At 34.8% G+C, this 13,710-nt stretch overlaps 1 protein-coding gene across 2 annotated transcripts in view; it reads left to right on the top strand.

Annotated features, from left to right (window-relative positions):
* The window catches only part of IFT74 (intraflagellar transport 74), a 36,214-nt gene that overhangs the window by 12,655 nt on the left and 9,849 nt on the right, over window positions 1–13,710 (top strand). For both annotated transcript variants that reach the window (XM_027715020.2, XM_027715012.2), the window contains 8 exons: window positions 2,178–2,316; window positions 3,319–3,381; window positions 4,304–4,447; window positions 5,539–5,579; window positions 6,817–6,896; window positions 8,010–8,012; window positions 9,575–9,628; window positions 12,941–13,038. In XM_027715020.2, the coding sequence (XP_027570821.1) occupies window positions 2,178–2,316; window positions 3,319–3,381; window positions 4,304–4,447; window positions 5,539–5,579; window positions 6,817–6,896; window positions 8,010–8,012; window positions 9,575–9,628; window positions 12,941–13,038 (622 nt within the window). The remainder of the gene's footprint in view (window positions 1–2,177; window positions 2,317–3,318; window positions 3,382–4,303; window positions 4,448–5,538; window positions 5,580–6,816; window positions 6,897–8,009; window positions 8,013–9,574; window positions 9,629–12,940; window positions 13,039–13,710) is intronic.

The following is a 13,710-nucleotide window of genomic DNA, read 5'->3' as shown; positions in this document are numbered from 1 at the left end:
CCATATTACGTAAGAAAAGGAGAGTTGCCTCAGGTGAAGAGGCTAGTCCGTAATGTGTCCACACACAGTTTAAATAGATGAGGCTGGAAAACTAGGGTCCTTTCCTTACCCAGCCATGCATATTTGCAGTCTCAGGCATAGAGGAGAAATATACAATAGAGCTTGCAGACACTACTGCTATCAAGAGTGGTATTGCCATGCCACTACTTCCACATGGTATTTTGGAACCCAGGAGAAATGTAGCAAGCTGTGTTCTTCTCTCCCACCTTAAATGTTCCAGTGATCTCCAGGAAAAGGTACCATATTTGTACTTAAATACTCTCTCTAATCAGCACTGCAGTCCCTCCAGGAGAATTACATCTAGTGTGGAGATTCCTTCTGGAATCAGCAGCTGTAACATCTTGAATTCTTCACCGCAATTTCTCTGTTCTTCCATGTCTTCAGTTGGGCTTGATCTGAGAGAAACTGTCACTGCTGAGATGTTACAACAGCTTTCATAGGCCCAGACTGAGGCATGAAGGAGTGTCCAATAGGGAAGTTACATGAAAGCTCCCTGCCAACTCCCAGTTCCATGCTTTCCAGCACGTCTTGTATCAAACTACTCCTGTAGCTTAAAAATAACTCCTTTCCACTACCACATGTAACATAATTATACATTCATAAACTAGTGTACTTGCAGTGAGGGCCTCATTCTTTGGACTGGATCTGAACCAACCGCTCTCAAGAGGGTGTTAAATTTAATGTCATAATACAACCATCCAGTATTTCTTGAACAGTCCCAATGCACTCCAGATTTGCTGCAGAAAGTGGGAGACCATCACTTTGATTTGTTTCATCATCATCATCAGAGTCCAAAGCATCTTTGCAGCACAAACTGGTCACATGACAGAATTTCTACTTAACATCCTCATATTCTTGGAGAGTATAAATCTTTCTTGAAGATCTTCAAGATGTTGAAAACCTGCCTAAGACACTGAAAACCTGCTCTAGATGACCATGTTTGATTAGTGCACAGGCTGGACCAGGTGACCTTCAGAAGTCCATTCCAACGTGAAGTCTACTCTGCTTCTGTGATATTTTCATTATTCCCTTACCCTGAGATTATCATTGTGCATCATCTATTTTGCATCATCTCTTAAGCCTGAGTGCGTTCTTGACTGCAGTCTTTGATCCAATAGTGTCAATTACACAAATTACAGCTTTTGGCATCTTGCAACTCAGGAAGAGTTAATGAAAAAGAGAAGAAAAAAAATCCTGAAGGAATGTATTCAGCTGATTTTGTCATTCTTTAAGAAAGAATTCACTCTGGAAACAAGCAAACCATTTAAGCAGTGTTTAAAGAACAGTGAAGGAAAGGAAGGTATACTCTTCAGGGTCTCAGGAGCTTTTGTTAATTTCCTTTAGCTGTGTTCTTAAATTGACTCTCTGACTTTCATGAATTTCAAAGAAACTATTAGACTTGATACAACACAGTGAGAACAGTTCTTTATGTGTTCCTTGTTTCTGCTAAGACAGTTGTTTGTAGCTCACTATAGCTGCAGTGGTAGAGTTTTTATGTTTGCAGCCTATTGATTTCCTAACAAGATTAAATTCGTGAATCAAGAACGTTAGGAATGCCTAATTTCTTACTTATTGCATGGTTAAAAAACTCTACACTGCTTAAGATGCTGAACTCACTCTCCATTATTCAGAATTCTAACAATTCATTGCAAAAAGAAAGTAATCTTTTCATCATCATGTGGTACCATCAAGTCCTGATGTCTATGTTATATGTTTTCTTTATGTGCATTCACAAATCACCTACCAACTTCTTTATTTCAAACTGCCAGATGTTACTCTGGAAATTCACCCGTTAAGAGCAACTGAGAGAGAGTAGTCTGCTTTTACCAGTGTTGAGGCCTATGCAGTTAGACAGGTTGGAAGTGCTGGAAAGCAGTATGTGGGTATTGTAGGGGCAGGGAATTCTTCAGCTTCTGTACTTCACAGTGTGAATGTTTGTATAGCTAATCCAGCTCCAAGAAGATTAGATACAAGTGGGTAACTCCTATTTTTTTAGAGTCTGGAGTTTTTGTGCTAAAGGACCATTTCAGTGAGGGTGAAGGAATACTGAAGTTTGAAATGAGTGCTTACAAAAAACATCAACTAGTAAAAGTTACAAGAACATTGTATTTTTACAGCACAGAAAAGTTAATTCAAGCTGTAGAAGAAGATATTGAACATGAAAAGGTTGTGGCAGATGACATAATGAAAGATATGTCACAGGAAGATCAAGCTAAATATATGGAGATGAAGGCTGCTAATGAAAAACTCTCCCAGGTTGGTTTGTTTCACTCTACTTACCTAAAATATTTTTTAAGCAGGCTTCAAGGGTTGTAGATTTAAGTACAAAAGAGCTTTACAACAGACTAATAGAATAAAAAATCTTACTGGTATCTTAGTCAATTGTAAAAGTGCCTGAAAATAAATAGAGCAATTGACTAAGACTGAGTACTTTCTCTTTTTATATTTATTTTTTTAAGAATAAACGGTGTTCCTAATTTTTCTTTTAAATTTGGGGACTGACATGCAGATTTTAAAAGCCGCTGCAGTGCCTACACGTTTCATCATGTGTAAAAAGCAAGCAGAAGGGAAAAATAACCACAGCAATTTTTGTAGTTCATCTGAGTAGAAAGTTTTCTTCTTGTGTACAGAAGTGAATCTGACTGGGTTTTTTCTGTTGTTATTATTGTATGTCTCAATATATGAGAAAAAAATTAAGTGGGCTTTATAAAATATTTGTGACTTCATTATTCCTAATGATAACAACAGGAGTAAGATTTCTAGGCTCTCTGACATGATCTACCTTAAGTTATACAGGCTAAAAATGTCTCTGTATAGAATATGCAGAGATGACACCAGTGTTTCCCAGCTGTCTTAGGATGAGCTGAATCAGTAGACAGGGCCAGTCTCTTTCTGGACTATGAAGAAACTGTGGTGGCTTGTTCAGATTTTAAAATCTGACTCTAAACTTCTGAAGTAGAAATAATAAGTTCCACTCTCAGTACCGATTTTAAGAAAAAAAATAGTAGAAAAAGGGCAATTTTCTGGTCATAGCCCAACTGTAAATAACAATGATAAGAGTAATAGAAAAGTTGGATGCTGAAAGTAAGTGGTTATTACATTTGAGTTACTTAAAGGAACTGGACACAGTCTTGTCTTTAAAATTTTTAAGAGCAGCAGTAAGATGCTTTACAGCATTTGATAAATACTAGGGTTTAGAACCGAAAAGTAATCAAGTAGTAATTTTTATCTGAATTTTGCACTTTTTTTCCTCTTTAGGAATTGGTTGTTCAACAGCAGGAACTGGATGTATTAAATGTAAAGGAAGAGAATCTAAGAGCTGTATGTATGATAAAAAGTGGTCTCTGTACCCATCTTCTCTGAACTTTAGTGTAAAAAATAATACAGTAGAAAAATACCAAATTTTTTTTCCTTAAATTTTCAGCTATTGCAGGATCATACTCTAGAATGGGAAGGCAAAGCTGCCTCTCTGTTTTCCACCAATAATTTTTAATCAGTTTTGGGTAAAAATTCTTTTTGCTAGATGCCAAGTACAAAATTCTGATAGCAACAGTGAGCTTTCCTGGATTTAGTTACTCCTGCAGTTTCAGATGTTTTCTGTGACATTTGATGGATTTATAATATCTCTCTAAATTAACATCCTTCTTAAGGTTTTTTGTGACTTCATTTTTTGATATATTTTAAATTTTCAGAATGTCTGAGATTGATTTTCTTGTTCCACATTTCAGTTCAAAAGCAATTGGCATTTGAAACACAGTGGTACCAGCTGATGTATTTTTTATTCCATATACATACATAAATGCTCATTTTTAATACACTTTCATATTGCTAGATTGAGAACAATGTTCTCATATTGCCTCTTCCATGGATTAAAGGATCTCTGAGCAGAAAAATACAGTCAAAAAGTATAATTTTCAAATACTGTTAGACATTTTTCAGTCCTTTTAAATATTGTATATGGTTGGAAATCCCCTAGATATGATGAAGTAGTAAACCTACTCAGAAAATTGGCCTGAGGACAAACTCATAAAGCAAGAATTAGCTAATTGGGATATTCCATTCTAGAAAATGCAATATTGACAATATGGATTTTAAATTTTATTTTTATACCGTCTCTGTGCTTTTTGTAAGAAATAATCTTCACTTGTAATATACAGACAAATGTTGCTTAACTAAAGCATAATTTCTACAATGTTCTCTTGCCATCTGAAAATAGCTGGTAGGTGTTTGCTTTTCCCAACAGGAAATAGCACAGTCTGGGGTGAAACAGGAAGCTGTGCATCTGTATGAAAAGCTCCATGAGCTCAAGGAACGTCGAGATCAAATTATTGCTGAGGATAAGAATATGGAATCTCCGCAGGAGGAAAGAGAGAGATTACTAAAGCAGGCAAGAACATAAAATATTGCTATGTAAAAGATTCTCTGAGTCAGTATTTTTAGGGGTGATATTACTTGAAAGTACTTGAGTTTGAATCTTGCCTTTACTTGCATTCTAAGCAGCACAAGTAATCTGAAATTATGAACAGTTAATGAATTGGAAGGTTGGGATATTTCAGGTTCATCCAAAAGCTGTAGACCTGTTGGAGTGGGTTCAGAGGAGTGCCATGAAGATGATCAGAGAGCTGGAGCACCTCTTCTGTGAAGACACACTGAGAGTTGGGGCTGTTCAGCCTGGAGAAGGGAAAGCTGGGAGAGAGACCTCATTGCAACCCTCCACTACCTAAAGGGAGCTTATAAAAAGAGGAAGAGTGACTTTTTACATGGGCAGATAGTGATAGGACAAGAGGGAAACTGTTTTAAACTAAAAGATGAGAGAGTTAAATTAGATGCTAGGAATAAATTCTTTATTGTGAGGGTGGTGAGGCACTGAAACATGTGGATGCCCCCTGCATGGAAATGTTCAAGGCCAGGTTGGATGAGCAACCTGATCGAGTGTGTGGCATCCCTGCCTGTAGTGGGGCTGGAGGGGAGGTGATGTGAGGGTTGGAAATAAATGATCTTTAAGGTCCCTTCCAGAACAAACCATTCAGTGATTTTATGAAAACAAAATTGGCACAGGCAGTTTTTCAGCTAGTTGACTTGATCCAATTCACAAGTCATGTTGGTTGGGAAAACTGATTCAATTGAGCGTCTCTGTAACATAACTCCAGACAGTATCCTTGTGGGTACTGAACATGGATACTAATCCAGGAGCAATTTAATCAGTTTACAATGGCCTATGCTGAGTTATGTAACTAAGCATCTGTATTACATGGATTATTGGTCTGAATGACCAGTGATTTTTAAATGTATGATTTTAAACATTTGGAAAAGATAACACTTGAATCATATCACTTCTTGTTGGACAATGTGACAGCAAGTTTGTGATTTCATGTGCTGAGTTTCTATTCCCTGTACTATTAGAAATCTTTTTTTTCTTTTCCTTTTTTCATTTGTAGGTTTTATTTCATATGTTAACATTGTCATACTTTTTTATAGGTTAAAGATGATAGTCAAAAAATAGCAAGCATGGAAAGACAGTGAGTAACCCCATTATACTGTTGTTATCAATTACATGTACACCCTGAAGACAGTTGAGTTCCATCATATATTTCTGTAGACTTTTAGAACATCACCACATTTTCAAACCTGTTCTAGTGTTAACATTCCACAGAGAATAGAATATATTCTTCTGTTTCAGGTAAACAGCTTTTATAGTGATAGAACATTTAGATCTGCATAATCAGATACTTTCATCCCTTATGAATACTGAGAATATGCCTTGAAAATATAAATTGGTAATTGCTCTGACATAAACTTGTTTAAGGCTGAAGAAGACATTAATCTGTAAAAAGCTACTCCTCTAGGACATCGATGAAGTTGAGGCACATTGCACTGCAGTCACATTTTGAAGTTAGTTATGTGTTCTCAAAACCTAAGAGTTACAAAGTTGCTTATAGAAAATTCCATTCTAAAGAGTAAAAGGGTACTGCTTCTTGATTCTTGGGTACTGGGCCTTTCTGAAGATTTGCAAGAAAGTCAAGTAAATTTTATGATAGTTAAGTTCATGGGATATAGTTAAAACAGTATAATATTTTGAGATTTTGAGGTTTTGATTTTTCTTTTGACTTAAATAAAATGTGAGATAATTCATGAAATATCCTAGAAACAAATTTAAGTTCTTTTAAGCAGTATTCCTAGCTGTAATTATTGGTTAATTTTTAATATGTTGATACTTTAATTAGATAATAAGTTGCTTAACAGAATTTTTTAAAAGATACAATAACAAAAAATTATACTTGAGACCTTACACAGAAATGTGTTTAAGGTAATTTCTTTCACACTTTGATTGATTATATAGCAGAGTATTTTACTTGTACATGGCAATTTCTTAATGGATTTTAGTGAACACATAAATAATTTTTAAGGAGTACAGTTATTTGATGCACTTTACCAATTATGTTGTACCTTTGCAAAGCTGAATAGCAACCAGCAGAGGGACTAGTTGAGTAAGTTAAGAATTATGGATGACTCAACAAAAATTGTTTTTTAATAAAAAGGAGCAGCAGTACTTACATTTAATAGCTATTGGGACTAAAGTGACAGGTTACTTACATATACCTTTTTTAATAACAATAATCCTCCTGATATTCTTTTGGTTTTGATAAATTTAGGTTTGCAATTTTTATTCTTGATTTCTCTCTGCATTTTTGTCTAAAATAAAGTAAGTACTTTACAACATATTTTTAACCTTGATTTCCATTATCTGTTTGTCAGGCTGGCAGAAGTAAAAGAAAAAACAAACCATTTTAAAAAGGTCATTCAACAACTTGATATGGATCTGGAGAATCATCGAGGTAATATGACTAGAGTTGTAGCAGACTGTGCAGAGCTGCATCTGTTTGTATGGTATATCCTCTGCCCATTAGTTGCTTGAAACTTTTAGGCTGATGCAAATGTCCGTTGCTCATCAACATCATCACATCTAGAGATATAGGCTTTTCTTTTCAAACTTGAGGAGTACCCACCTTTAGTGATGCATTCTTCAAGTTCATATTGAAAATTACCAGATAAAATAATAGTACAGCTGTCTGGTTTTCTATCCCAATTTTATTTTTAGGACTGGTTGAGGAATAGAAGTTTATCCTTCTGGCAGCACTGTAGAACCAGCTCATACTTAGAAATGCTTTCATTAATTGTACCTTCTCCATTATCTGTTACACTGTCAATGGGTTTGGAATTGAAAATGTTTAATAATAATGTGTAAAGCAGACAGAATTTTTTTAATACTAGTTCAGTATTATTTTTATCTGTCTTTGAAACTTCTTGGGTTGATCTTTGCAAGAAGAGTTTGAGAGCTGCCTTAAAATGGCCTTAATTTATACTTACCTCCAACAAACATGTGCTGTAGTACTTAGACTAGGTTAGGTTGATATTTCCTACCACTGGAAGTTATGGTTCTGGAGGAAATAATGTTAGTTTGAGCATAGGCCCTTAATAGTTATGAAAGGTTCTCCATACATAGAGATTCATGCAATGGAAAACCTTCTTTTCATTTTAAGAAATCTTGTTCAGATAGGAATTACACAAATACGTGCATACATTCTGGAAGGCTTTGTAACAACTTATTTAAATTTTGGAGGACTAATGAGTTGATGTGTGTCCTTTTTACTTTATGCCCTTTCTTGGGCAATCAGTGAAAAATCTAGCTGTAAATTTCTTCAAGCCGAACAAATATTTCTAAATTTGCCTCCAAACAAATGTTTGATACGTCTGTTTCTCATCTTTTGCATTACAAAATATTTCATATTTCTACAGATTTTTCTTTAGTTTTGCACAAATAACTTGTTAAGACTGTTTTTTTAGCTTTTGTGTTTCCAGGTAATATCATTGCCAACTTTATTGTTCTTTAATCTTTCCTTTTTGTTTGACTTGCAACCCTTTTTCATTTTAACTTCGGAAAAATGCAGAAGGTAAGAAGTGAGTTGCTTTTCACATTTTATAGTTCAGTTTACACACACAATTATACATTGCTGGAGTGTATGTCTTTCACTGTTTTAGAAAGAGAAGTGTGTTGCAGAAGAGAGTTTAAAGCATATATAGGAGAAAGCACATTCTCTTTGTCAGCATATCAGGAACAGTCAGGATATTCAGAATCAAGTTACCTTGTAGTATAGTATAGAGGGAATTCATATGTTGTTATAACAGATGGAATAAAGAAGATATTCGCAAACAATAGCTTAATAAACAGAAATGTAAACTCCCAATGCTATCTTTCCTAGTGAATGGAGAGAGAATCACAGAGATCCATTCATACTTCTGCTCTAAGTCAGCATCTTGGTGTGCCTTTGAAATGCCTGTCCTCCCTCCCTCCCCAGTCACTTCACTTCTGGATTGGTATTTAAACATTATTACAAAACACTCCCAAAACTTCAGCTCCTAAAGTTTTTTAGGTAAATATAAGGTGAAATAGACAGTAAAAAAAAATATATCTAAGGATTTTTTGTAATGTTTCAGGATTAATATTTCAGTGTTAGAAACATTTCTGAGTAGGGAAAAAATAAACGGATGATATAGAAATAATTATTTTTAGTTTTCACTTGAGAAAATCTAAATAAATAAAAACTTCGCCTGCTTATTACATGTTCCATATACTAAAAGTTAACTTTAACTGATTAGTCAAAGCCAGGATTAACTCATAATGGAATAGACTTAACCATTCATAAATTGCAGGAAAGGCTAAGCTATTGGTGTATGGTGGTGTATTTTAAAGAATTATCTGTAAAGATAATTTCAAAGTTGCAGACTTTATTTCAAATTTTTTTTTTCTTAAAACAGTTGACAAATCATGTAGCTGTTTCATGGCTCATTATTACTAGATTTTTTAAGAAAAGGCTGAGTTATTAAATATTGAAGACTTGCCTTGCAAATGAAAGAGAGAGTCTGGCAAGGAACAAAGCCACAGCTGCAAGGAAGCTGAAGCAGAATCACAGTCCCTTAGGGTCCCAAGAGTGTTCTTATTGTTTGTATATACTACATAAAGAGGAAAGCATGGGGGTGTACAAATAAAAAGATCCGGAGAAATTTGCTTGCTCAGTTATATCTGTATCTGTTTGTTTCTTTTACATTGTATTCTTTAAAATTAAAAGATTATGTTAAAAATATAAGACTCAAACAATTAAAATTTTTGATATTTGAAATTTAAAATTAATTAAAAGAATTGTCTCCTTGTGACAAATATGTGTCCCACTTTACTAGTACATTTAAATTAAGATCTATTTATAGTCATAGCGGAGTTCAGCAATAAAAGGTTCAAAAAATTGCACTGAGTCTGATTTATTTAGCTAAATATCTTTTTTTTAATGTAAAAGTGCCTATGACATAGTTTGTTGAAGTGACTACATTCCATAACATAGGATTAGTCCTGTAGTTTTAGGCATGTAGAAATTTTATTTTTAAGACTGACATTTTACATACATAAAGGAATTCAGGACTGAGACAATGTAAAGTTAAATCAATGTTACATCTCTTGCAGGAGAAGAAAATTGGAAATACAGAGAACTCAAGAAGAGTGAAGAAAACATGGACAGTAAGTTGTCTAATATAATTTAATTTGGCCTAATTCCTCTAAAATACAGATTTTCTTGTATTGTCAAAACACAGATAATTTAGAGCTCCAAAGAACTATGTCCTGATCTTTGCATCAAGTTTCTGTGATCTGCCTCAGGGCAAGGTAATTGATATCTTAGGACTTACAGGACAGTCACAAATTTTTGGAGCATCTTTCAAGGCTTTTCATCAGTCATTAAAGGTCTTAGGAACTCAGCTTTATTTTATGAAAGCAAGCTGAAATTAATTGATTAAATTATTAAAGGCAGAACTTGACAGTGGACAAATGTAGACATCATGTAATTCTTTAAAATTAAGGCTTCTGATATCTATTTGTTCAAAATAAATGCTGCTAAAGCTTGGTACTTATTAGAAGGGTCTAATGTTGTAGAGACCCTAGCAGCAATTAACAGAGGATGAAAACAATTGGTTTTAAATATACCTTATTGCTAGTGTGCTATAGTAGACAGCTTCCAAAAAAGTTGGTCCGTTACTCAGCAAAGAGGGAAAATGATCAATAAATATGCCATGAAAACCAGAGGATATAATACCTTTTTTTAAGTATTCTCTGTATAATTTCTTGTTAGCATGATACTGAAAGAAAGGTCTCAGCTCACAGTAAGGGAAGATGGGTAAGACCATACTTAGAGAGTTTCTGTGTTTTCAAATTACCAAATTTCCTGAGAAGCAAAAAGGCAAAAACTCACTTAATCTGGATTTTCAGTATGAATACAGACTGTGCAAGTGGGGACTCACAGTCCTTCTAAGTCTTTGGGTTTTGGTTCTGCTTCTACCCTTTGTCAGAGGATATGGATGCAATTCCAGGCCTGTTTGAGATTTGGGGGACCTGAGACCTGAGAGATTTGGGGGAACATGCAGGAGTCTAAAAGATGGGAAAAGAGTAAATATAGTACCTGTGAAGAGGAACTGGAGACAGGGAAATATATACCAGTCAGCTTTAGTATCAATTTCCAGAAAGAATGTGGAAAAACAAAGCAAGCAGACACTTTGTAAATGTTACAGAAACAGGAATATGAATAACAGTAGTATTGATTTGTCAAGTACAAAGATCTATTTTCCTTTTTTGACAGAAAAATATTGCAGAATAAGAGAGGTGCATCAGATGATCTGTACTTTAATTTCAGTACATCTTCTGCTGTCTCTTGGTGTTCTTAGAAGCAAGCTAGGAAAATATTGTCATTAACCTAGACTGTGCATTCAATTAAAAAATTATTAATTATGAAGGATTCAATGCCAGAATGAAAGGTTGTATATTGAATAGAGTTTGCAGTGTGTTGGGTGTTCAGGTTAATCAATCAGATGGATGACAAGAGAGAAAGGTTAACAGAAAATACTCCATTGGAAAAGCTGAAGTCATGTTGGAGGACAGGGTTAGAATTTCATATACTTTTGGCATATTAAAAATGAGTTAAAAATGTTCAAAAATGATTAAGTGTAAGTTTCCACACTTGGGCAGTGTAATCAACAGCAAAAATGCAGAATAGGGAGCAGTTCACTAGGAACAGCTCTGTGGTATGGCTCAGTTAGAGTGAGGACGAAGTGAATGTGGCTCAGCAGTATCACACTAACATGGCAGAGAAACTACCACAACAGTAGGTATACATGGGAGTGTAATTTGTCAGACGTGTAAAGTAATCTTTTTCCCTGTGCATTGAATACTTCAGGTGGAGTACTGTCTCTAGTTCTGCACATAAAGAAAGGGGTGACAGTCCTGAAGAGAAACTGATGGGGGATGCAGAAAGCATGACCTGCAAGGAAATATTAAAGAACAAGTCTTTTATTTTAGAAGATTTATGAAAGTTGTCAATTATCTAAAAAGGCTGTTTTCAAATAACAAGTGAATAATTTATCTCTGTGTATACATGAAGGAGAGAAAAGGAGTAATACATCAACAGTTGCAGAAAGATTTCAGGTTGGATATTAGGGAAAACTTCGTAACATTAACATTTACCAAGCATTAAAATAGGTTGTCCTGGGAGAATTGTGGAGTATCCATCAGGAGCTGAGTGTGAGAAGAGTATAGACAAACATCTGAATTACTGACATACGGTTGGTTTTGTCCTCGAGCTACTGAATTAATCAGTTGAGCTCTTGCAGTCTCTTGCATTCAATTTTTTATGAATCTGTGAAACACGTAGTACTCAAATGAACAAGGTCAATCAGATAAGCGTTATTAAAAGGAGAGTTGCTTGTAGCAAAACAGTGAGATGAGATGTAAATATGGACCTTGCTTAATGATTCTAAATAAACTCAAAGATTTGCAAGAAAATACCTAAAAAGTCCAGAATGCTAGAGGAGAAAAACAGTAGTCAAATCATATGGATACTATTCTAAGGTCCTAATTTTATTGTTGCTGGCTCAGTTTTATAGAATTACATATATACCTGCGGACGCTATGTATGTTAGTTTTATTGTTTCATATTTATAAATGTGTGAAGATGTGTTTCTACCGTTGTCTCATCCTTCTTGCTCAAACAAGGACTTCTTCTCTTTTTCATGCACATAGAAACTCTTAGGTTTGCTGAGTGCTCCTGTGTGTCTAAGCCATGTTTCAGTAGGAGACCCAGTAGGAGAGAAGTTACCATAACTTACAGCCCTAGGTGGCATCTTGCTGGACTTCTGACTTTCATATGATGTGTCCAACAGCTTTTTCTTTTCAGTATATCTGTGACCAGAAATACAATGTAGTATGCCTAGAACACAAATACAGAGTGCCTACCACCATTACAACTGTGTTGTCAGATTCAGTTGGACACTTACTAGAATGAACTTAAATTACAGGTATAGCTAAGGGGCATCATACAGAAAGAAAGAGGTGATCCCAGTTGAATATTGGTCTCCAGTCCTTAGCAGTGTTTGGCATTTAGTCCAGGACATTAGAGATAATGAAGTCACCCATTTCCTTTATTTGGTAGCCCATTTAGTTAGCTTTCAGAAAAATAAAGAGCAACAGCTGCTGGGACAAGCATTTAGAAAGGTGTCAGAAATGATGGGGATGAAACTCCTTTCCTATCATGTAACAACCCTCACCTAAATACTGTACAAGAACGTGCTGACCTCATGCCCAATGTGTGTCTCTGGAAGAATTCTCCTTCATTCCAACTGATAAGTTGACAAGTTTCAAGGTCTCTACCACCTGGCTCTTAAATAAACAATTAAAGTTTAATTGTACAATTTATCAATATAGTACAATTTTTTACTGGAAATAACAAAGGCATGTGCTGTACTCATACAAGTAAGAACCTTCTTTTTCTTGTTTGCTTATCTCTAGATTTTCTTGAGACTTTTGAAGAGGTTAAGAAACAGGAATTTGAAAGAAAGGCCCAAATAGAAGCCAACATTGTTGCACTCCTGGAGCACTCAAGCAGGGTGAGCATTTCCCTCCTCCTGTGGCAAGCTAGGAATTGAGAAGCACAAAACAAGAGAGTGACTGGATGAAGAAGGATGGTGCTCTTTATATATTTAAATTTATCCACATAGTAATCTCTTAAGAGAATTAAACATTAAACCATGTACAGCTGGAGTTAAAAAAAAAGGATTTGTTTAATTTCTTTCTGGGGAAAGAGTTGTCATCACTGCTGTAATGAACATTATTCCATTAATGATAAACATTTCCAAATAGTGCAAATAAAACTACTGCAATATATTGTTTACCCAAAGTTTGCAAATCTCAGTTCAGGGGTATCCTGTCATACTGTTACATAACTGAAAATATTCCACTTTCCTCGCTGATCTACTAAAATTATGTCTGGAATACCCTACTATGTAATATTGAATGTAAATAATATAAATGAATAATGTAACACTTTAGAAATTGTTGGAATTTGTAGTCTGCCATTTTTTTTTCACTTCCAAGTCTCCTTTTCTTTTAATATTTTTGGTTTCCATGGATTTTTTATCTTACCGAAAACTTTCAGCGGAGTAATATTTTGATTCTATGATTACTTTAATTGCCTTTAACTCAGTGTGATATACCATATATGTTAGGCACTGTCACTTTAGAATCAATTTATATGGCAGCACACTTTATTCTTGCTGTTT

The sequence above is a fragment of the Pipra filicauda genome, unplaced genomic scaffold (genome assembly GCF_003945595.2).
Source record: "Pipra filicauda isolate LSUMZ 115617 unplaced genomic scaffold, ASM394559v2 scaffold194_size2289513_pilon, whole genome shotgun sequence".
Lineage (NCBI taxonomy): Eukaryota > Metazoa > Chordata > Aves > Passeriformes > Pipridae > Pipra > Pipra filicauda.
Note: the sequence above shows the minus strand (reverse complement) of the source record. Positions and strands in the feature narration are given on the sequence as shown.